General features: G+C 44.6%; 1 protein-coding gene across 15 annotated transcripts in view; it reads left to right on the top strand.

Annotated features, from left to right (window-relative positions):
• Srrm234 (Serine-arginine repetitive matrix 2/3/4) overlaps positions 1-25192 on the top strand; it is a 357763-nt gene that overhangs the window by 226654 nt on the left and 105917 nt on the right. For all 15 annotated transcript variants that reach the window (XM_075888712.1, XM_075888714.1, XM_075888713.1 and 12 more), the window contains 2 exons: positions 2317-2406; positions 2468-2605. In XM_075888712.1, the coding sequence (XP_075744827.1) occupies positions 2317-2406; positions 2468-2605 (228 nt within the window). The remainder of the gene's footprint in view (positions 1-2316; positions 2407-2467; positions 2606-25192) is intronic.

Here is a 25192-nt window from a genome sequence, read left to right as displayed (position 1 = left end):
AGGGAGACAGCACTTGACAAGTGACGAGCGTTCACATACTCGGCCAATGATTGCGTCACACTGGGCTGCACCCTCGGCTGGCCACCTTGGAGGCAGGCTAACTAGCTGCAGTGATCTGAAGGTGGCATCAGTTTGAGGGAAGTCCAGTTGGGAAGTGGGTCGCAAGTTGGGGTCCTTGGCCACGAAACCCACCTGGCGGTCTCCATCGGTGTATGTTGTTGCGCTTTCGGCGCTGCTTGCCGTGAAGGAGCCGCAGAATACCGCTGTACCATCAGGTCGTGGCTTGTCGGAAGCCCAAAGTCCTGGGTCAGGGATATTTGTGGAGGGCACGGTGACGACGTCGTGACTGTGCCCTTGACCTCTGTCTCCGAGAGAGGGCACATTTGTTTATTCATTTTGTTTATTAGTACTTCAAGGGTCCCGAGGAACATTACATGAGGGATGGGCTAAAAAAATATAACAGATGAAACAAAAAAAAAAGAAAGCAAATTGGCACAAATAACAAAATATAGAAAAACAGCAGTAGATTATAATTAGAAAGATAAAATATGGCTTTTTATGGCCTTTTTAAAATGATCGAACTGAGATGACATGGCGATGTGGGCGAGAAGGTCGTTTCAGTCATGTGCTGTCTGAAGGAAAAATGACTTCTGGAAGGTTTTTGTTTTTGGGCGTACGGGATATACTGCGTTTGGGTGGTAATGTCGTGCTGTCCTATGTACAGGTCTGATAAATGCATTGCCTAGTTGCAAGGAATGAAAAAACTTATGATACAAGCACAAGCATGAAATTTTACGGCAAGAGGCAAGATGAGGAAGATCAAGCTGGTGTTTGACTGCTAACACACTTATGTTGTTTGAGTAATTTGAGATAATAAATCTGGAAGCGCGGTTCTGAATGTATTTGGGCGTAGTGGTAAGGTTAGCGTGATGAGAATCAAAAATGGCATTAGCATACTCCAGTTCAGGCCAGATGAGTGTTTTATAAGCTATTAGTTTAGTAGCAGCAGGTGCCAAAGCAAAGTAACGACGTAGATATCCAAGAACTCGATTAGCTGAGTTAGTGATGCCAATGATGTGTAAAATCCATGTTAGATCAGATGAGATACGAACAGGTAGGTATTTGGTAGTGTTGGTAGTGGCTATGAGGTAGTTGTGTAGAAAGTAAGTGTTGACGATGTAGTCTTTACGATGATGAAAAGTTGTTAGGAAAGCTTTGTTAACATTTAGCGACATTAACCAATTCTCACACCATTGCTGTATAGTGTCAAGATCTGACTGTAAAACAGAAGAATGTGAGGCATTATTTACAGGGTGATACAACACGCAATCATCGGCGAATAATTTATTAGTAGAGGTGATGTTACGTGGCAAATCGTTAATGTAAAATGAAAAGAGGGGGGGACCTAGTACAGTACTTTGTGGAACGCCCGAGTGAACAGGAGTAAGGGGATGTTTGCAAGAGTTAGCAACAATAAACTGCCGGCGACGGGGTAGACATTCGCAAATCCATTTCAGCATGGAGCGGTCTAAGTTCAGGCATAAAAGTTTAAGCAGTAAGTGACGATAAAAAACCTTATTAAAGGCTTTTTCGAAATCAAGGAATATAGCATCAATGGGGATATTATTATTAAGGTGATAATGAATTTCATGCAAGTAAAGGGCTAGTTGGTTTTCACAAGAATTGTCGGTACGAAAACCATGCTGATTGGGATGGAAAAAATTATTAGTAGACAAAAAAGGGCCGGGGCTCCACCATCGAGGTTGTGCGTCTCGTAGCTCCGAGGAGTTTCACACTGTGTTTCGGTCGGGGAGGCGCTGCTGTCAGACAGTCGGGGAGGTGCTGCTGGCGTCTGACAGCAGCGCCTCCCCGACTGATGGGGCACACCAGTACAGCCAGGATTGTTGTTTGACGCCTTCGTAGCTCTGCCATGCCTTGGCAGCACCGCAAAGGCTCTCGATGGCAAGTGCCCATTTGCAATATTTTGGCCAAACATGGAGGGTGGCGAATGAGTTGACGGTCGCGAGCCACCCAAAAATGTCATTCTGAATGTCGCGGAAAAATTGTGTTCTTTCTTTTGGTGCCAAGGGGAAAATAATTCAGCACGTCGATTTGACTTATAGTGGCAAAACATGATTATGCTTGTTTTTAAAGGCAAATTAATCACAGCTACATATTTAAAAAAAAAGTCAGTAACCCTACCCCTCTTTTCCCCACTTGGGGATTTTACGAATTTTCATGGTTCCAGGTTGGCTGGTATGCAATGTTTTATGAACCAGTGAAAGGCCTCTTAAGTATTTTCTTGCTGTGGTGCAGGTCGGAATCTCCTGCGGTGGTGAAGCGCCACCGAAAAAGCAAGCCTAAGAAGAAGCAGGCATCCAAATCGAAACGCAAGTCCTGGAAAAGGTTTGTGCTACTCATACTGTCGAAATGTTGCTTTGCGTAACAGTGGTAATGCTATGTGCAGTCCTGTGACAGAGAGCCGACGCAAGCGACAGCGACGATCTCCATCAGTGTCTAGCAGTTCAGAAGATGAGAGCAGCGATGAGTCATCACTGTCATCCTCTGAGGATGACAGCGAGTTGTCCTCATCTGAGGAAAGCAGGTGAGCTCGTGCATTGCTGATCAAAGGTGCAATTGTAGCATGCAATGAGAGATGGCTTTGACTCTACCTGCGGAGGTGTCTTGCAAAGCTTTGTTGCGAATCGGAGCATCAGTGTCAGTCACACATTAGCCAGTCCAAAAGAATACAATGGCGTGCACCGACTATGTTTTATGTTATGCTGTTTTTGTTGATTGATCTATGTTGATGCTGCTTCCAGCTAGGCTCAATCAGTGAGTGCTGTTGTCGTGATTCATCGCATACCTCAGCTAAAGGGGTTATTTTTTCATGGCCTGGTTTGCAAAAGTGGAGTACATGTTTTCTTCCACCAAACGAAAGGACACGTGTGGAAGGCTTGCTGACATGGCGAAAAATTACTGGAGCAAAATCATGGCCATCGTTACGAGCGCCAAGTTGAATCAAAGGTCACTGACTACTGTTGCACAGGTGGGTCTGTAAGACCAACACCTGCTACTGCTGCTAACACTACCTATCACCTAGCGCAGAAGCGCACAAGCACCTGATGATTATGATAGAATCGTGCTATGCTGAATCTAAAACTGAATTTTGGCTGAACATTCTTCGCACCTGCATATAGTACGGGCCAAAATTTTGTACCCTAAAATCTAGGGATAAAACCCTGGGCTATACGTGGGCTTTCGCTCTACTATACTAATTATCTTTTGATTTTCGCAGCAGATGGCACTTGTTACCGTTTTGATCTGAGGTCCCTAGATAGAACAAGTTTGTTGTTTCTAGGGACGTTATTTTGATGTATTATTTTGTTTTGCTTGTTTATGAGTGGGACAACCAGCGTTGCAAGAAAATTGGCCCAACGTTTTCTATTCATTGTTACTGTCACCGATTTTTATGAGTTCTTGTCACATTCTAGCTTTCTTTTAATTGTTTATGCAACATGTACGAGAATGTTTCCTTCAGTTGCTGAATCAATTAACAAAGGAATGATTGAATAAATAAATTTGAAGCTCTATTTTCACTTCTCAGCGGTCACTTGCTTGATTCCTCACCATAGTAGCACAGTTCGGTGTTTTCATTTTGGCTACGATAGTACTCAATAATCCCAACCTGTACGCACATATGTAATGATTGACGCGAGCAGTTAAACGTTCACATGTCATGGTCCTCATCACAACTTCAATCTGAACTGCTCATTGTTTTGTGCTCCAGCGTGATTACCACAATTGCTTTAGTCTGAACATACTCAGTGAAGTGGTTCAGTTTGCTCACCACATCGTCCCAAGCTATAAAATGCTCCACATCTCTTCCACTTCTCCTATGGTCAATTGCTCTATTCCCTGCCGTGGCAAGGTGTAACGTCTTGTTTGTTGGTGTTACGAAGACCTTCACCTTGCTCCAAGCAAACTTGACTGGGTTCAGTTGGCAGTGGTAGGGAGGCGGGCGCACAAAGAGGTGACCAACATGCAGCCTCAGCGATGCAGTCCATACGGCATTGGTGGTATTGGTTCCTGCTTGCGTGTACATTGTCGACAAGCTTCATGACCTTCACCTTCACCGTGTTCCTGCTCCACACAACACTTCTTTCATAAAGGCCAGGCCTATATGTCCTTTTACCATGAAAGTGTTTTATGCCGGAGTCCACCACGGCTCCGACGACGTATTTCTCTCACGGATATGACGTAAAATGTATACTAACAAACTGAAAAGAACAAAAACTAAAAGGCAGGAATTTTGTGCGCGGAATCGAACCAGCAATCTCTCAATTCGCAGTGCTAACCACTAAGCCACAGAGCACATCTTTACACAAATGATAATAATGGCAAGCCATTTATATACACCGTGCACTGTGCGGTGGTCTTCAGAGCTCCGAAATTTTAGTACATTTTTATTATCAGTAGTGACGGACTCACGTTGGGTCCACTTTAAAAGTCATCGCCTCCACGGAGCTGGTCTCTCCTTCGCGTGTGTTTATTTGGGAGAAGACAAAGTTCACTTTCTCCGGTGCCGCGGCCGCGTTTACGAAAGGAGCATGCTGCTGGCACACGGCGATGAAGGTATTGTGACAGTTGTTCGTGCTTGTCTTGTGTATACTTGTGTGCTTGTTTCGTGCATCTTTCTTTTTGTTTGAGTGTGCTTTAAGTGTCAGCTGTAATAGTTCTTAGTCCGCACTCGTCCTGTGTATGGTAATTCCGTAGTGCTTTGTGGTCCAGGTGTGTGCTCCAAGTTTTGAGCTGCTTGCCGTTCTTAACGTGTCTCCCCATTTTTTAAGCAGTAATGTGGCATGCGTGCACATGGCCCCTTTTTCCAAAAATGCATGTGAAAACTTAAAGTTAGTTTCATGCCGAGGGTGGTGCAGTGATTGTCATAGCAAGAAATTAGAATGTCACACAAAGAAGGGCAAGCAACTCTATACATGCAATGCGCCACTCAAGCATAAAATATCCACGAAAATAGAGCTCACAGATGAACTACTGTCACAGCTTGACCCTGGAAGCGTGCTTCCCTGGGGGACGTGCCGTTTGAAAACCGAAAAATTTTGAAAAAGTGAATTTTTTGAAAACCACATATTCGGGTATGTCTTTTAATCTATCTGTTCTATGAATATTAATGTTTAATTAATTGTGAAGGTATGTCAAATAAATTATATAACATGCTGCGTCAGCCAGGGAGCGCTGAAAATACCTCAACTTCGCGTGTTTGCAATTTCTCAACCATGCGGCCCAGCGTCGCCACCTTGGTCTTGTTTTGCTTGTGAATTCCCGCTTTTTGTTTTCTGCCACCCGCGGCAGCTGCAGTCGTGTGGTCGCACGAGAATCGCTCATAATTGAGGAGCTCTCGAAGTTTTGAAGTCTCCGGCAGTTCGGATGCGAAGCCGCGTTTGGAGGAAGCGCACGCCTCTTGAGGGACTGGGCGATCGTGCAGCTCCTATTGGCTGCTGCGGGCGATGATGCATCTGTTCCCTCGGCTTGCCGTCTGCTTCGGCGCCGGCCTTGCAAGCGCCGTTGTTCCCTTGACATGCGTTGTTTTTCCGTTTGTCATCATTTCGCAGGGGTCTCACGTGTGCTGTCCAATCTTTCACCGTTTTTGCGAGACAATCTTTCGCCGTGTTCATGGTATGCTTATTGTTGTTCTGTCACTAATGATGGGCTGGGCAATGTTTGAAACTCGGCACCCGTTCTGTTCAAGAAAGCATTCAATGAAGCTCGTATGCATGGCGAGGCTCGTTCACGTGCCAACGTGTGGGCGACAGTCACATCGTTGCTGAGCAGCTTATCGTGGCATTGAGAATCGGCCCAACGCTTCGTCGTCTTAAGTGAGGCCTCTGTTCGTGTTTCGTGCGCTTGGTGCATTGCGCTCGCTAACTGCAGTGATTACGGCTTCGAACAGTGCCACCGCGTCGTCGACTGTGCATTTGCCAACAGGTGTTTGGACTTGCGAGGAATGAGCCGCAGAGGATAGTGAACGTGTTGCTGTGCAACCAAAGCTCGGCGCTATGTCGGCAAGTGACGGCGCTATGCCGGCTACTAACGGGCTGCAGAGGAAGACCCTTTCCATGTGAAAAAGGCTCAAGAACAGCCGCAACACAAGCAGGAAAGCCGAAAAGAAAGAACGTCCTAAAGAACATTTCTAGCTGCTTTGCAGGGTCCAAATGACCAAATTATGTGTTCGAAACTTTCAATGTCCGTTTCCTCGAATGACTTTTTTGGCCAGTGAGACTGTTTAGTCTGATGATATCTCTGCAACCGCTCATCTGATTTCTATCAGATTTATTTTATTATGTATCCTAATAAATACCCCACACACTGACAGAGCCATTTGTTATATTTATTGTGTCTGTGATTTGTGATAAATAATTGGAATTTTATTGATGAATGCTCAATAGCAAACACCGAATTCAGTGCTCTGCTAAAAATTTCCAGCAAGGAGATTAAAAATAGATTCTCTTTTCTAGTGTAAAGTACCAATCCAGGAATCATCACAGTGAATTTCACGGTGCTAGCACATTTATTAAATTCACCAGATTCTGACTAAAAATCAATGTGGACTATCTTTATAAATGGCTGTAACTTTGGAACCAGTGAACCTAAATGTATGATCTTTTGTGGTTATTCAAATCGCTTTATTATTAGCCTACCCTTCAAATTTTATTAGGATATCTCAATAAACAAGAATAGTCACCCTCTCATGGCAGCCTACCCCTTAAACACCAAGAAAGAAGCTAGAAAAGAACACACATGTACCCACATGATGAGTGTAAATTAACCACTGTCACAGTTGTTACTTCTTGGTTGTTGAGCAACGATACTTCTTAATGTTGAGCAATTTTAAGTCAGTTCCTGAGTATCTCTAAATGCTCATTCTCCCGATCGAGGCCCATTGCGAGTACGTCCAACACTGGTGTAGCTTTATAGGAAGGGCAACGAAGGTTGCAGTGACGTCACATTCTATCTGTCGTGAGGTGAGTGACCTCCGGACTTTTGCCACATACTTACCGGCAAAGCATCGCAGTACTGGCAGCTAGCGGCGCATTTGTTTTGTAGGTGCTTCGGTGGCACATGTGTGCGACAGCAGACGATACTCAGCATGACGTGTGCAATGCTTGTGATTACGTGACTAAGTCACCTACACTTCTATGTACCTGCCCAGCTCGGTGCTGTTAAGGGTAGGAAGTAGAAGATGGCATCCCACCGCTGCCACCAGTTGTAAAGGGCTCGAAGTCGATAGTAGGTACGGTGGGTTTTCTTTAGGGTTGCGGGCTCCCCACCGTTGTCTGCAAAGCCGATCTTCGCCAGTGAGAAGACGGGCTATTAGAGACTGAACGAAGGTTTATTTACATGAAAGTTGAAAAATAGGAAGAACTGTACAGAGATTAAGAAGATCCCGCATTATGTACGACAGAGATTCAGTTCATGATTCAGCTCATGATTCCGCTAATGATTCTGCTCCTATTTACAAAATGTCTTCGCCTTTTATAGCCTGCCATCTCCTTACACGGAGGTCCGAAGAAGACGGTCACCACTCTTGTTACTAACCGGGTGATGAAGTCCATGTGATCCACCCACCAGAAAAGGTGCAGATATTGCACCACTCGGCTAGGCAAAACGGTCCAATGGTAGCACGAGCGCACCACATAATGACGCACCCGGACCACACCTTGAAGGCCCCGCAGGGCGAGGAGGTGGAGTCCTGGCAGGGAAAGCTGAGCTCCTTCGGGAAGATGACCGCTAACCCGAATGTCAGCAGCGGTCCATGGCTGCTTTCAGCTACCGGGTTCCAGAACCCTCTCGAACATGGCAGCCCAAACGCTCGATTCCTGAGAACGGCTTTTTCGACGCATTCCCACACTTCCGGGCTGTCGGTGTTTTGCGATGGCCTCGCGTAGACGACAATAGCCGAGTCAAGAGGTTGTCTTAATGAGACCAGCCACTGTGGCGCCGTCCCACACTGTTCAAGCCCGTTCAGCAAAAGGATTGTCTCGCGAAGCTGTCGTTGAGACCCCACTGCTTCCTGGAACATCTACAGCACAGTGTCTTGCATAGTGGCCGCTGATGGGGTTGAAGGCATTCCTAGCAGACTGGCTTACGCACAATGGCGTCTGCCCAGAGGAGCTGCCGGTCCAAACGTAACAGTGCCCACAAACAGGAACTGCAAATTGTCTTTATCAATAAGGTGATAACTTATTTAACGAGAATAAATAAATCTTGGTGCATGTACCATGCTTGTTGGTGCTATAATTGCAGCAAAGAACGCAGAAGCCACAAATATTGTAGTACTACCCCTTTAAAGGCCAACTACGGTGATTTTTTGAGGTCAATGGATCTCAATGAAGTTCACTAGGTATGTTCATATGCTCGTTTGCACCATTCATGCCAAATTGAAAGCTTGAGAGTTTACTAAATTCTTTTCAAATAAATTTTATGACATGCCTCGAAATTCCCACCTCGCTTGCCAGAATTAATGACAACATTATGCGTGTGAGATTTGCCTGGTGGAAGTGACGAAACTGACGTGCCACTGCAGCAACTGCTTGTCTGTTATGGATTGTGTGGGTTTTGCCGACGCTTTCTTGGTTGAGTGTGCGATTTCTTTTATCATGTTGGTGAGCATGCGATAGATGGCAAATGATGTTACCTTGTGAGCCACACACGATTCGCCATATGTTCACCATAACAGCGTAAATGTTTTAGGCAATCGCGGCGGACGGTGTGGACAGGTAGTGGTATCTGGTGGGCATTATGCACAGTCAGGCAGGTTTGGGCAAATGATTACGCCACATGTGGAAGCGCACTCGGTTGGGTGTCGGTTTCGGTATTACGGTTTTACGGTAGTTAAAAGTTATTTTCGGATTTGTTTAGCATTTCAGCTATCAGGCGCATGACAAGAGCATCTCAGGAACATAAAAGCACCATTATTCTGACATGGTCTAAAAATCTCCAGAGTTGCCCTTTAAGGCCTGACTACACATATGCGTTAAAGCCCGTGAGTGCATAACTTTCTGACACGGCATATCGCCCTCTCCCTATGGAGGGTGTGGGAGAGAGCGTGAGGAGGTATCTAGATTATCGGGCCATAATTGTGTGCCTTTTGCCGCTGGGGTTTCGAAAAGCAGTCGACGAACAAGATTGACGGGCTTCGTGCGTGGACGTGACAGTGCTGTCCACACCCGACTAGGCGTATGACCGGTGTTGACCCACGTTTTTTTGAGGAAAGAAATTGGCCAATATCCTAGTGTTGCAACTCCGCTATTTAGCGCAGATGCCGGTGGCGACTCTGGATAATGTGCGTCGCTTCTACGAGAAGGCCTTTCCAAGAGCGTTTCGTCTTCTTGAGGCCAATCTTTTTCGTCATCGTCGTGGACACAGTCGGCGGTGTCTCGTCTTCTTTGAAATGATGCACCACTATTCACAAGACTCCAATCACGGGCTTTTCTACAACAATGCTTTTTCGTTGGTAGAATTTTGCTTGTATTCTCCATCTCTGTTTCTACCCACTGATACAGTGTTCATTCACTTTGCGGTCTTCTTGTTAAATGCACCCATGCTGTCCCCGCACATGACACGAAGCCCTTCAAGAACGTTTAAACCTATCTGCTGCGCTAGCTTGGGACAAACGTGCACATTCAAAAGATGGTTCACTGGTCGCACAACTTGAGAGGCATCTCACACAGACACAACTTACGTGGGCGTCGTCATGTCTCCAAAAGACGGAACATCGCCACCTCACGGCTTTCTCTTTTAATTTCACTAAAGATTAAAACACACTGCACATTTTGAGGGGTCAATTCCAACAGTATTTTCAATTTCATTGGGCACAGCTTGCGAAATTGAACTAGATTGCTGAAATATTCAACGAGAGAGCTCTACTTTTGGCTGCACTGCCAACAGCTTGTGAAACGGAGTATGCTTTCCATCACGTCTGTACGCCACCTGATAAGTTACTTTTATTATTTGGCATGCATCTTATTGTCTCTAGAGGGTCAAAAAGAAAACAACATAAATCAGCGGGACCATTTTGTAAAAGAACATTTCAGTAAAGAAAGGGTATACAACAACCCTGTTTATATGAGTAGTAAATGCGGGCTAGTGTTCCTTGTTCAATTAATTTAGCCCATTGTAACTTCATTTCCTTGGCAAAATAAGAGATGTCATCTTAATACAATTGATACCAAATATATCAAACTTGGATATATTAAATTAATAGATATGTCGAACAGTTGAGAAAACCCCTTCAATTTCCTATGCAAAAGTATCGAACCGTTGCACTCGTATATCGAACTCCCGCACAGCGGGACATCTACTATAATGAATGCTGCGCAATGCCAAAGCCCTAAATGTGCATGTTTTTCCGATCCAATATTGCTATGGCGACCACGTTGGTTGCCACAGCAATGGCACATAAAATGTTTTTTTGTCTTGAAGTTGTGTTAGTTTTGTTGTCCCGGCGATATATATCCGGGGCTGTCGACAGACCAACGGGCGTGCGCTGCTCTTTTTTTACCTGTTAGAACACGCCTTGCAAGCGAACTGACATGTTGTGCCCTGAACCTTACCCCCATCATAAAAAAAAAAAATTATGGGGGAGGCGTAGTGGTGTTAGAAAATTTCTTGCCCTGTTCTAACCCGTGCCAAACTCTGCTTAAACCACCTTCAGTGCAATACTCCGCTGCCCTGCAAAAGTGTGCATTATTTTTAAGGGGCTGTTAGCACTACTCACAGAATATCAAATTTCGTTCGATTACTCATGCTTGTGTACTACTGCACATTGGTTAGCAGTAATGTGATAGCTAATGTCCGAAAAAGTTACTGCCAATCATTTGGAGCAGTGTATGGCACTTCTGATACACTAAAAAAAAAAAGTGCACACGCTTCTTTTTTTCACCACCCCTACTACTCAGTTTTGTGAATTCCGTGAATTTTAAGGTCGCTAGGTTGGCAGATCAACATTTTAACTCGCACATTCTGTCAAAAGATTTTACAGACGCGGCAAGTGCTAATGTGGACTTTGTCATTTGTTTGCTCTATGAGGTAGATCGAAATACTAGTTTTATTTAAACAGCAGTGCTCATGTTTACTCTGCATGATTTAAATCATGTTGAATGGCTTGCACATACTTTGTTTTTCTAAATGTAAACCATCTTTGCTCCAAATTTGGTGTTTCATGATCAAAATAGATGTTTTATTTCCTGTAACCTGCTTCGAATTTGCATTTTAGTGCTCCAAAAGTAAGATTCCCCTGCTCCAAAAATTGCTCCAAATTATATTTTGGTTGTTGCATCTCTGTATTTTGGCCAACAGAGCACTCATATTGTATAATTTTGATCCACAAAAGCAAATAATTTGGTAATAAGTATACTAGAGGGTCAGAATTATTTGCAATTAATTGGACGCGACACCACATGGGCTGTCCTACACTATGTAAGTTAACGGCTTCCCACGTTTGTCAACCAGTGTGCAATAAATTCTTAATCCCACTGAATAGCTTACTTGACCAGCCGTCTAAATGAAGAAATAGTCACATACTATATGCCGGTCATTACAGAATGCAGGTGTTCTTACTCCAGCGCCGTCCAAACAGCCATAAAGTTTAGATGAACAGGTTATAGGTTGCGCAACCAACATTGAGCGGTTGAATGAGAGTGGGTACACCCATAGGAACCTTGCCATCTGGGCAGGTCAGGAGTACAGTAGGTTGTCACCTCCCACACATGAAAACATGAAAAGGCGCACCGCGGGAAATCCTAGCTGTCGTCCGTGTCGTTTTGGGCCGCACGACCGTAGCCATGGCCTGCCCTCGTGCCACTATAGTATGTTCTAGTTCACTATACTTTTGCACCTTGTGGGCTTAGGTACTTCTCGCCTTGTTCTTGATAAATCCTCATTTGGGAGTTGAACTGTAAGTTGACCTGCATGTAGCGATAAAAAATATGACTTGGAGGGACGTCAAGTAAAGCACTATCATAATCTTTCCTTAGGGGCCAGGTGACAACGTTGAGTGTGTGGCCTATGGTGCTTTGGTGAATTCTGTATTTTAGCGTTTCCATCTCGGACAGTGAGTAGTGAGTGACTTCATTGGCACAGATGACGATGTAGCTGTTTCTGACTGCATCGATGCTGCAATCATGACTGCCGTTGTCAGTGCTCGTGAAGTGTACCCGTGCAGTTATGAATATGCCTTCGCTGCCATCACTAATCAACCTTCTGTTACGCCTCAAAGCTTGCATCGGCGTTCTGAGTCAAACAACGCTGTTGTGCCCGAAGGTTCTGAATTCGCTTATTTGAAAAGCTTCAATGATATTGACGATGATAGGAACCTGACGGCGTAATAGAGAGAGAGAGAAAGGAAAGGCCGGGAGGTTAACCAGATATTGGCATCTGGTTTCTGCCCAGCGCTGGGGGCGGGGAAGTAGGAGCAAGAAAGAGGGGGTAGATAGATAAAAAAAAAAAACGCACGCGCACTCATGTGAAAACGAAAACACACACAGGAAGGGCGTCCTAGCTACAACCGTTCAGTAAGGCGGGTCGATCGCAAAAGGTGTAGTAGCGCTTTCAGGGCCTTCTTCTGTGAAGTTGCATCTTGCCGATATTGTAGAATTCCTTGCTTTGACAGAAGTTGATTATCTAATTTGCTGAGTTTCTTGCAAAGGCATAGTCGTTGTTTACTATACGCTAGGCAGTCACAAAGAATATGTTGGATCGTTTCTTCTTTGCCACAGTGGCCACAGGCTGCGGTGTCGGCCATCCCAATGCGGAAAGCGTAGGCGTTGGTAAACGCAACGCCCAACCACAACCTACATAACAGGGTCTGGTCTGCTCGGCAAAGCCTCGACGGGACTTCAAGACTTAGCAAAGGGTCAAGCGAGTACAGTCGGGCATGCTTGAAGTGTGGCTGATTCCATTGTGATGTGGTTTGCTGGTGAGCAAGCCTGTGGAGCTTTCGTGCAGCATCTGTCCTAGAAAGTGGTAGTCGTAGTTTATGATCTTCTGTGTGGGCTGAGCGGGCAGCTTGATCGGCCCGTTCATTGCAGGCCGATCACGCGAAAAACAACACAAGCTTATGGATATTTTCATGCGAAATGAAGTGTGGCAACTTGTAGTTCACTTCTTGTTCCTCATTATACTACCATGATTGAATCGTTATGTTCATGCTTGTAACGATTTCAGAGGCCTGAAATGCTTTAATTTAGGCCTTATATATGCATATTTTGTATCTTGAGTTTTAGATACATATCGAACTATTTTGCAATCCACTTATAGTTCGATAGACAGTCAAACATGGTTATATCGAACCCACATATATTGAATTTTCAGGTATATAAAACTCGGTAAGTTATCCCCTTGAAATTCCTTTGTAAAAGTATAGAAATTTGCACGTTCTTATCGAACGTCATTTTTACCTACCTTTGGATGTATCGAATGCCGCGCAAGCTGGAAGGTGCGCTTCAGCACTCTCCCCTTTGCGTTCCCGCGGCAGCCCGGCTTCACACGAGAGTTGGAAGGCGCGCTTTGACACTCGCAGTGCCAGGCAACCTCCGTTCCCTCCGTGTGGCACCACGCCTTCACCATAACCCGAAACGCTCGAAAAAAATGTAAGGGCGAGAAGGCTCGGACTGCACAGTCTCTAACTTGCGGTTGCTTTCTTTTTCGTTTCTCTTTCTCTCTCTTTCATGCTTTCTCCGCGTACCTGTTGGCTCAGAGAACAGGCACGGAGGAGCCGCCATCCTCCTCCTTTCGCCTTTTCTTTTATTTTTTGTTGCTGCCTTTTGCTGTTGCCTTGTAGGTGGCCATTGCCTCGCGCGTGCTTAGTTGCTTCTGCTGTCGCGTCGCCTAAGTACCACTGCATGTGCAGTATTTCTCTTTTGCGTGTGTGGTGTGCGAAGCCGCTGCGGACTCCTTGAATTGTCTTCTTCTTGTGTAGCCATGGCCAATGTAAATAAGCGGAAGACTCGGGACTTTGCGACGAAGTTGAAGGCTATTCAGCGTGTTAAGCCGGGCGAGAAATGTTTGACCATTGCGGATGACTTCGGGATACCACAGAGCACTCTGAGCACCCTGTTTAAGAACAGAGCACATATCAAGGCAAAGGCGGCGGAGCAGTGAACGTTGGGAGCCTGCCATATGCACGCTCCTGCCCGTGAAAATGTAGAAAAGGCACCCTATGCCTCGTTTTTATAAGTGTGCGCGAAGAACATTCTGATGGATGGCCCAATGCTGATTGCCAAGGCCAAATGGTTTGCCGCTGCACTCAGTGAAACAACTTCGTTGACAACACCAGGTGGCTTCACCGATTTAAGCAGCAAAAGCAAAGCAAAAGCATTCTGGCAAAAGCAAAGCGGTCAGCAGCCAGGACACCCAGCAGTGGCTGACAAGAGTGGCCGGAAATGTTCGCAAAGTTTTCTCCTGCGGAGGTCTTCAATGCCTGGCGAGACGTGAAGACGGACATAGTGATCAACTGCTTCCACAAGGCAGGCTTCGAGACGGCGGAACTTGCAGAAACCGGTGAAGACGACGAAGAGCGCATACGAGTTTTGAGAGTTGTCGTCCCGCTTCCCGGCAGCAGTTCCACACCAAGTGTCTGCAGATGATTTCGTCGAAGCGGACTGCAATGTCTAGGCTTTTGCAAGCCTTGCCGGTGAGGACATAACAGCTGCGGTCGCAGAGACCCAGGATGCCCAGGCGGACAGCTCATGTGACCAGGAGGATTGTCTTGGCGAGGCGCTGGCTACACTTGCGTACTTTGCCGCTGAAGTGGCAGCAGCGTTCGACATCATTTGCCGTTGTATTGGCCACATGGAGAGAACCGGGCTTTCACACGTGGACAGCCTTGATAAGATTGAGACTAGCGTCTTCGACATTTCAAAAACGAAGAAGCAGGCCAAGATTAGCAATTTCTTCTATGCAAATAAATCATTCTGTCCTGGCGTGTGTGTGGTAATAGTTGTAATTCTTGAAAGCGCCTATTGTAGGTGATGATTCACAACAAGAAGTTCTCAGTGTCTCTATTTCTTATAGAATTTTTCATATATTGAACTGATTCGCGATCCCCTTCAAGTTCGACATATTCGTGTTCGACTGTATTCGGGATCAACTGTAACTGAAGCTAGCAATTTCTTCTATGCAAATAAATCATTCTGTCCTGGCGTGTGTGTGGTAATAGTTGTAATTCTTGAAAGCGCCTATTGTAGGTGATGATTCACAACAAGAAGTTCTCAGTGTCTCTATTTCTTATAGAATTTTTCATATATTGAACTGATTCGCGATCCCCTTCAAGTTCGACATATTCGTGTTCTACTGTATTCGGGATCAACTGTAACTGAAGCTGGAGGTTATTGCTTTGAGCTTCAAAGAAGTGAACGAGCAGATGGAACAAAATATATCCCGTTCAGCTGCAAACTATGATTTACTGTCTAAAAATTCGCCCAATTATAAAAGCATAATTCCAAGTAACGCAATACTACATCCCAAGAAATAAAACGAGGCCAAATGTTTTATGCAATTTTTGGTGAAGAATGGTCATTAGCACATAATGACATGCAATTATTCTGCAGTTAGGTTCCATTTCTGCATTAAAAAAGTGAAATATTAGACTTGAAATGCATGCTTACTTTATCTTCTGGTTGTATTCGTTTCAAGCAGAGAAAATTCATACTCGTGGTATTGGCCCTAGAATGCAATCACTGAACATGGCAGTGCCTCCGTACGTTTCAATACTCCTGTCTCAATAACGACAGGATAGGACGGGCGCCCATCCTGTCGTCGTGTGTGTTTTGTACTCAATATTCCCGTCAATAATTCATTTTCTTACTTGCTTTATATGCCTTGAATCACATAACTGCTTAGGTGGGTCATATCCTTTACCGTCCCGAATTTTTCATGGGGTAGGAAAAAGCTTTCTATGTTCATATCAAGCCAAGAGGCTTTTGAAAAGTACGCGATAACATTTAGGATATTTTAAGTACAATGGTGTTCACAGTCGAATCATGTCCAGTATACTGGACACTAGGATTCTTTCGTTGCGCTTATACACTTTCTGCTGTCTTCCATGAAATAGTGTTGCTTTTAATCCTGTCAGGAGGTTAATCGTTTAAAAAAAGCACAAAACCGGTTTTTTTGATCCAAGAAGCAGAAAAAAATTCTTATTTTTCTCTGCTTAGTGTCGAGAGGGTGCTAAGTGTCGTCCACAAGCCAACTTCCTCTGACGGCACTTCTTCCTCATGCTCCATGCTGTAGGTGGAATTCCGAGGATGGTGTTGTGTTATGATGTTTATTGGCGAACACTTAGCGATGATTCACAACAGCAACAGTCAATGCGAAGACCGACTATCTGCACGGGCTGCTCTTCTTCGTACGAAGAGGGCCACCCACTAGAAGGCGCTAGAGAGAACGACCCACTGTTTGAAGGCTTCGCTACACTTGATTCATTTATGATGGCTGGGCTTCAAGTTTGTCAACTGACACTGGGGCTTTTCAATTTTCAGGCCTCTGGCAGCTCTCTGGCAGCCAGAGCTAGCCACAGGTAGCCAGAGGTAGCCAGAGGGTCAGTCAGCTAGTTCCAGTCTGGACAGGAAACAGCGTTGTGGTCACGTGTGTGGAAAACCCGAGACAACCCGAAGCTGTCCGAAGAGTGCAAAAAGGAACGCTGGGACAGCCAGCGTAAACGTAAACAAACTCTACCGTCATAGCAGCAAACGAAACAATGCGCCGTGTGTATGTTGGTTTTGTTCTGCATATCCGCTTAGAAATACGTAGCTAAGCTCGCCAAAAAGCTGAAATAATATCCTCGTGCGTACGCATTTGGGGTACGACTTCGTACGCTCGCACGATCACTCGCCGCTTTGCGAACGAAACGGCTAGCTGGCGCATGCTGCCTCGAGAACGATGCAAGGTGAGCTGACGCGATGCTGACGGCTTAACAAGCTTACGTCTCTTTAGTACATGTATCGGTCAGTGCACAACACGACGCGATGTCACGCAAAAGTGATCGTGTCCCCAAAAGAGCTCGAGGATATATATCTGCTCAGCTGTCGCGCATTATACGTCGCAAACACACGTTGACCAACTTACGTTTTTGTCTAGTTTATGATATGCGCAGGTATCGGTACTACGAGTGCACGTCGTATATAAAATAAACATTTGCATGATACGTTCTCAACCCATTTTAGAACTTGCCTTGGCCTTTTTTTCAGTCCTTAGTGGAACTTAACGAATGTCATGTATATCTGCTTTGATTTGACCTACTAGGTCATAGAACATACTGTGTGGCATTATTACGAAGAGGTGAAAAAAGACAAAGCCAACGATGAAATGGGTCACGAAAGGATGTATACATTTCTGAATCCATTCTCTGTTTTTTTTTCTTGCGACGTATCGTATAATATCATACCACATATGCAGGCTCATAGATAGAAATGGGTTCGCACGCCGCGACCAGCGAGCATCACCAACAGTCGCCGTCTAGGGTCTTCTATCACTATCGAAGATCAATCGAGCAGTTGGGACAGAGGTTCTAAGAGGTTCACGTACGCAAACATACGACGGAGCGATCTAGTTCGATCACAATTTTCTTCGCTAAGAGCACAGAAAGCAGGCACAGCTCTACAAATGACTACTAGGGAAAAAAAAAAAAAAAACTCCGAAGTTGTCTCTATGCATGCACACGAACTTGTAGTACGTACATAACTTTTAAGGCATGTGCACGACGCAGCCAACAATCAACAGTTCATCACGTTGTTCACAGGAGGAAGATTCACAGGAAACATAACAAAAGCGATGAACAGTAGCTTCAAACACTCGCCGCCACTCGTAATCGCCTCATCTCGCAAGGCTGAACAGGCTTTAGAAGATAATGCCACGCGTAATGACAAGCGAAGGCGCAGTCCTCAAGTGCCCACATTGCAATCCATCGACTCCTCACAAAGATGTCACCGAGCGTGCATCGTACCTTTTTGGCGTCTACTAGCTCGAAACCTGCCGAAAACCTTCCAGAAAGCTTCCACGACTAAATTGTCCTGGAAGCATCTGGCGACCTTCGGGCTCCCCGCGGGTCGCCAGAACCGTCCAACCCAAGAAAAACGAACGCCAACTGGAAGTGCGCCGTGAGGGGGACGAAGCAGCCCGAAAAAAACAAGCGCGCTCTGGCTGGCTCTGGCAGCCCGCAGGTAGCCAGAAGTGGAAAATCGAAGAGCCCTTCTCACTTATAGGCGTATCAGCAAGCGGCGCAAGGGGGGCGCTAGCCCCTTCCCCCACTGAGAAAAGCTTGGGGAGGGGGACGGTCGTGGTGGTCTAGTGGCTAAGGTATTCGGCTGCTGACCCGCACGTCGCGGGATCGAATCCCGGCTGCGGCGGCTGCATTTTCAATGGAGGCGGAAATGTTGTAGGCCCGTCTGCTCAGATTTGGGTGCACGTTAAAGAACCCCAGGTGGTCGAAATTTCCAGAGCCCTTCACTACAGCGTCTCTCATAATCATATGGTGGTTTTGGACTGTAAACGCCACATATCAAACAATGTATTGTTATGAGGACCACGCCCTTAGAATCGCAACCATGCCCCTAGAATCAAAGTTCACTGCTGCTCAAGCGACCCCTCCCCCCCCGCCCTTTCCCTCGCGTTTTTCACTCTTGTTCAAGACTGTGGCGTGTTTCCTCTGTCATTGAGTATTCGACTCCAGGCTGAACACGTGGCGCAATGCTACCGTGTGCGCCCTACGAGTGACAGAGATGGGCCTCCTCATTTGATCTCTGCTTGAGCAGCGCCCATCACGCCAGCTTGCGCAATTTTACGTGTGGGTAGAATTAAGGCCCCTAAAACTTTAGGTAGAACGTACAATGCACGGCGAACATCACCAGCTTGTGGTTTACGTGGAACATGGCGGCGACAGCAAAAACCCGTCGAGTGTCTATATAGTTTCTATTGTAAAAAACCTAATTACCTAGCAGTGGTGCAACAAGCCTATCTAAATTTCTTTGCTGTTTTTATCTCGGCTGTGTCAATTAAATGACTGCAACACAAGTTTTTTACATTGATATTTATATAGCCCTCTTGGTTTAGTATAAAAATAACTTTTATTGTATTAGCTCATCTCTTGCCAAGAGTTGCTGTTGATGTTGGATGCGGTGTTTTAATCACATTTGTTTGAGGTCTAATAGCTAGCCGTCCACATCACCGCTCATGTTTTTTCTTTGAGGTGCTGTGGTTTCAGCTTTAATGTTGTAAGGTTTAAAGTGTATCAGTTTGGAGCATGTCTGGTCACTTTATCAGCATTGCATGCTTCGTAAAAATTACTGAATTTTTTTGTTTATCAGAAAAAAAAAAGTTCTGAGTAATAATGATGTGTGACCAGAAACACCTGCTCCAAAACTAAATTTTGGTGCTCCAAAACACACCTTTTGGTGCCCCAGAGCTGCTGCATAACTTCTCTTTTACTTCTCCAAAGCTACTCTAAAACCGCAATATTCCTGCTCCCAAAGCTGCTCCAAAAAGAACTGGAGCCCACTCTCACCCCAGCCTTACAACCCTGTCGTCACTATAGGGGGTGCTGATGGAAACTCTTCGAGGCCATGGTGACGACAGATTTGTGAGGTCGTCTCTTCGCGCCCTTCCGTCTTGCGCGCCGCGAGTTCGCGGGACTGTAGCCTTGTCATTAGTCGATTAGCTCTGGCAACAGCATGACGGCGCACTGAATATAGTGCAATAAATGCGATAGCAACCAATTGTAATGTCAAACGAAATAAGGCTGGCATCCAACTCTTTTTGGATCTGATATTGCAGAACTACAAAACGCTGGTGCAAGCAAATGCGGTAGCTCCAAGGAAAAGGGCTTTTTTAACTCAGTCTCTTTGCGTTGAAAGCGCACTAATGCTCGCCTATATAGCACGCGTGCCAGCGATCGTGACTGCACCCTTAAATAAAAGTTCACCTCTTCTACTCGATCGACCTCCCCCCTCCCCCCCCTACACATTTTTTCATGCTCGTTAGACTAGTTGTTTCTTTTCTGTTTGAGAATTCGACAGCAGTCAGTTCTGACATTCGGGGGAATGTTATGATGTGCGCCCTCCAGTCGATAGAGATGGACCGGCTCATTTGATCTCTGCTTAAGTAGCATTCACGCGCTTTTACCCACTTGCAAAAGTTACAATGGTAGAAGGCATGTTATCAATTTGGGCTTGTTACCGAACATGGCAGCGATGGCAAAGTTCAGCTGAGAGTGTCCATATAATGGCAATAATAACAGTTTTCTACCGTTAAGTAAGTGTTTTGGGTTAGCTCTGCCTTCAGTTCCCCTTTTGTTCAATTTGTGCATTTTTTTACATGTTTTCTTACCGAACCTGCATATAATGAAATCCTCTGTATAATGAATTTTACTGGGAACTTGTCAATTTTCTTATATCCAGGTTTAACTGTAGATGGGGCATAAGACATAATGTGTCGTAAACCAAGTGTATTACATTCATCAACAAGAAAAATCCAATCAATTTCAGTTGTCACGGGCTGTTCAGTTTTGAAATGTGCATCAACTACTTTTGGTTACGTGAGATTCTTTTAGTTTTCTACTAGCAGTAAAAATATTTTATGTGTTTTGACACTTCTCAGTGAACACATATAAAGTGCTGCAGGCAGTGATGGTCCCTGCAGAGAATTTTCCCTTTTTCAGGGAATCATCACCTGTCATTTTGAGCCAAAGAGAAAAAGGTATTGCAGGGGGGAAAAGGTCATGATATTGCAGGGGATTCTAGGAATAGTTAAATTCTCCTATGACGACCGATAATTAACAGTCACTGTGCACCTTCATCTGCTGTAACCGCTTCTGGTGTGTGCACCACGCAAACATAGCTATGATATTTCTTTCTGATATTTATGCGGAGCAATTTCTAGTTCACTATTAGTGTTAGACTTGGAAGTCCACAATGTGCGGTGTAACTACCAGTATATGAACTAATAAAGTCATGCTTTTGTTGTGCGGCAGTGGAGGCGCTAGTCCTGATTACAAGTCTCCAGTACGTGAGACACGTGTAAATATAGTATGTGTGCGCGTGGAAGGGGCAGAAATTAGTAGTGTTGTGCAGGGAAGTGTGCTGGGAATTTTGTCAACGCTTGTAGGGCAAAATCTTCGAATTCGGGAATTGTCATCCCTCTGAATGGAAACTCTTCGGCATAGTACAGAACATCACTGACTGCAGGACATTTGAAAAAATGTGCGTTTTCTGAATTATACGCTGGAGGGGCAGCATCATAATCTTTAGAAACAACTTCTACTCAGTGTTCCCACATTGCAATATTCTACTTGATCATGCTTTAAAAGAGGCCTGTATTGTGCTATTGCATGGCTCTATCCTGCTTACTGTCTTATTAGTAGCATATTTTGAGTGACAAGTGATGTGTCAGTTGATTGGTGCAAGTTTCGAAGGCACACTACGGCATGTTCATTGACTATTATTTTGTATTTTTTTTTTTTTCATGGTTTGTGTGTAGCTTGCTTGGACCAAGGTGCCGAATCTAGCCTTTGCTAGATTCGGCACTTTTGGCACAAAACATGATAAATGCGGAAAAGGAATTATGTCAAACCCGTCAAAAACATAAAAGCAAGGTTTTTTGAGAAGCAGTTAAATAATAAGTCAAGTAAAAATCTGTAACTTTATCTTTGCTTTACATTTGTATTTCTTGTAAAGCAAGTTGCTTAGAAGATATCGGCAATACAACCGTGTGATAAGGTTGGTACAGCATACTTCACAAGGGAAACCTTTTTTTAGGGTAAGATAGGATAGAGTGCACCTTTTATCCTTTTTTCTTCAAGCATACTGTACACCTATAAAGGTTTTTCTCCTCAAGTATAAGCATGTAACCATAGAATGCTCATTCTTCTACACTCTTCAAAATGCTTAACATTGCCAAAACCTTGTGAGCATGCATGACTAATATGAGAAATATAGGCTATCCCAAACATGACATTTACACAGCTGTTCAGCCAAGCAGGTGTTTGGCTTGCAGGCATGTGGTGCTTATCTCGGAGCCTCTTTTAAAGGGTAACATTGCATAGAGACAGCAGTGGCCTCAGTGTCAGGCTGATGGGAATGTTACACTAATTATATCATTGGCTTATCTTACAGTGACTTGTTGACGTTCACTGTGGCCTGGAGGGGGACATTGTGTAACAGGCTTACTGGGCACAATAACATCCTCAGTCCCAAAAATACACCAATCAAAAAAGCTTTTGCAAAGCTGTATAATTTGACTTTCTGCCCTTAAAAACAAATGCAGAAAACTTATAAATTCAACAAATTGAATGGTTGTCTCAAATTGTGATAGTACCTATTTGTGTACTCCTGATTTTTTGACGTCTTTAAGATTGAGTGCGACAAAAATATCATACCGAAATGACTTTCAACATGATCTACAGGGCATCCACAGTGAAAGCAATGTACTATAGACGTTGTCGTTCCCGCTACAACTAAGAAAAAAAAGAAAGCTTTCACTTATCACGAAGACACAGCCGAGCGCTTGCGCAGTACTCGGTCATTTCCGTTCGCTCGTTTTGCGAATATGGATACACACTTGGCACCACTATCGGGGCTTTGTGAAATCCTTATTGTGCCAAGACAAATTTGGAATTGCAAATATTGAATTCTGATTATATGTAGCCTTTAAAACACCAGTACCCTATTGGGTACCGAGGGATTGAGGAGGATAGTAATATATGGTGCACAAATTATATATCAGACGCCGAGAAATGCCTTCTCTCTGGCAGCAACATGTTGTCATTACTACAGTGATGGGCAACTAACCCTCTTTTCTGATCAACACTTTTATTATTTCTCTTTTTTTTTTCTCTCTCTACAGAAAAGAGGATTAATGCAGTTGGGTTTTTTGCAGTTTGTGGCACCCTGCATGACAGACTAGCAAAGTGGGTGTGGGCTGAAAATTCTACAACCAATAGCTAGTCATGAGAAGGACATGCAAATAATTCAAATATATTTTTCTTTCTTCGGCCTCATCATGCAGAAGCATTGCAGATATATTGCTTTAGCAGTGATGGAAGTGCTGCTCCAGGCTGCTCTAAAGTGCAGCATTTGCTAGTAACTGCTAAAAACCTGCTTCAAAAAGGTGTTGGCAAACTAAAAAGATAGAAGTTCATGCATGAGACCATCCCGTAAGCCTAATCGAAACCAAAAGCAAGCTGTATACACTATCATCCTAGTATGCTACTCAGTGGCGTAAATCCAGAAAAATCACTAGGTGTGATACATATCAGGCCGTGGTGGCCAATTCTTATTTTTTATATGGGTTGTATTTTTATTATTATAAAAATTAAACCATGCTTTCAAATAAAATTTAAAAAATGAGCATAGGGTCTGAGCTCGAGCAATTGCATTATTCTATTCAGTCTTTTTTGCACGTTTTTGTGATTTCCATAGTTCACGCAGCTGAGAAGCATTTAACACAGGTACACAGTAAAAGATAAAAAGCCTTTTAAAAAGTTGATTGTGCTATATTTAACTGTTAACTCATTTATATCACGTGCCAAAGCTGAATCTCAAGGGGGACACTTGCAAGGGCTGTCCTCCTCTGCCTGAACACAAGAAAAGTCAGGACTCCCTTAAGCCCCCCCCCCCCATGCATGATTTAGGCCAATGATGCTACTGTGCTGCTTGTATACTAACTACATACTGGCGTACAGCATGTATAATAATAAATATAAATATTTATTAGATGCTTAAGTGATGTTTCAGACTTTAGGAGCCATTAGGAACATGCATGTGCTCTGAAAACACCCATAGCAACCCTAAGCTATTGTATTTTTTTCTGCTGCGAAGGAACTTAAGGCTGCTCCAAAGCACCATTTTCGTGCTCCAGAATCTGCTCCAAAAAGCAAAATGTCGCTTCCATCACTGCTTTAGGTTTCCATTGTGACAACCAGCAACCATTCGTCGGTAGGCTGGAAAATAAATGGGTAGGCATAGCTTTACTCGCAAAGCAAAAATATTTGAGGAGGAGAAACTTCCAGGCGGCTGCAGTGCATAAGGGTGATTTGATAGCGTAACAGAGGAATGCAGTTTACACAAAAACTTGACAGATGGTGCTTTTCGGCATGTTGCCATCTTTGACATGTGCTTATGTGGAAGCATCGCTATAAAAGTCGCGACAGCGCCTTGTAGACTTTAAAATTTCTCAGATTTTTGTCTAACATCAGTTGGTAGAACTGACAGATATTTTGGCTGCAGTTACTAGTTGATACTGCCAGGATTATAGACCGTAGAGTGCTTGAAATGTGCTGCTAAATAGTCTTTAAGCAGACTGCGTCTGTCGCATGCTCATGCATGCGTAAGTGGCCTTGGGAGGGCAAGCTCCCAACAAGCGGCCTCACGAGCTTGTGTTCCTTGCGTTGTGCCGGCTATAGCCCCTGAAATTTCGCAAAAAAGCGACACTCCCCTCCACTGCTCGCGTTTTTCTTTTGTCTCCTCCTCGCTCTCACATTTTGAACGTGGCGCTACCTGCATAGCAGACGCCCTTTTGCAAAGAGAGTGCTTGCTCGGCAGGCAGCGTGCTGAGAGCATTCGCGCCAGCCGTCTAGCTCACCCTAAAATTATTTTGACGAGTTTAACGTTGGCCCATGACAGCTCTGTTTAGTGCCATGTGCAACGCGTACGTGTGATCAGGTTTTGATTCAGTCTATCAGCATCGCAATGACTGGATGTCAACTTTGTGCGCACGCACTCCACCCCTTAGTATCTATGCTCTTAAACGTAAAATGTAACATAAGTGAGAACTTTCTTTTTTTTTTTCTTGGCTCATTGTTTAGTGCGTCTCCGCATAAGTTTTACACTGTGAATAACATCGCTCAAACGTTCATGTGCGGCTGCTACGGCATACCTTTTTCATAGCTGGCGTCATAGTGCCCGAAGGAACAGTGCGACTGTCTTTCTTTACTCAGCGCATGGGTGGTGCAAGCTTTGCCGTATGTAGGGTACATAATATGTGCAGAGAGCATACACAGTGGCTGCCATGCTGTGGCTCGCGTTAAATCTGTCAAATCGGAATGGCAATGTCGCTGATGACCAATTTACTGTTTGGTGAGGCATCTATGGCTTTCACATAATGTGTCAGAAGGCGCACATCGTTT

This window comes from Rhipicephalus microplus, chromosome 3 (genome assembly GCF_043290135.1).
Source record: "Rhipicephalus microplus isolate Deutch F79 chromosome 3, USDA_Rmic, whole genome shotgun sequence".
Classification (NCBI taxonomy): Eukaryota; Metazoa; Arthropoda; class Arachnida; order Ixodida; family Ixodidae; genus Rhipicephalus; species Rhipicephalus microplus.
The sequence above is the reverse complement of the archived record's forward strand: the minus strand, read 5'-3'. Positions and strand labels throughout refer to the sequence as shown.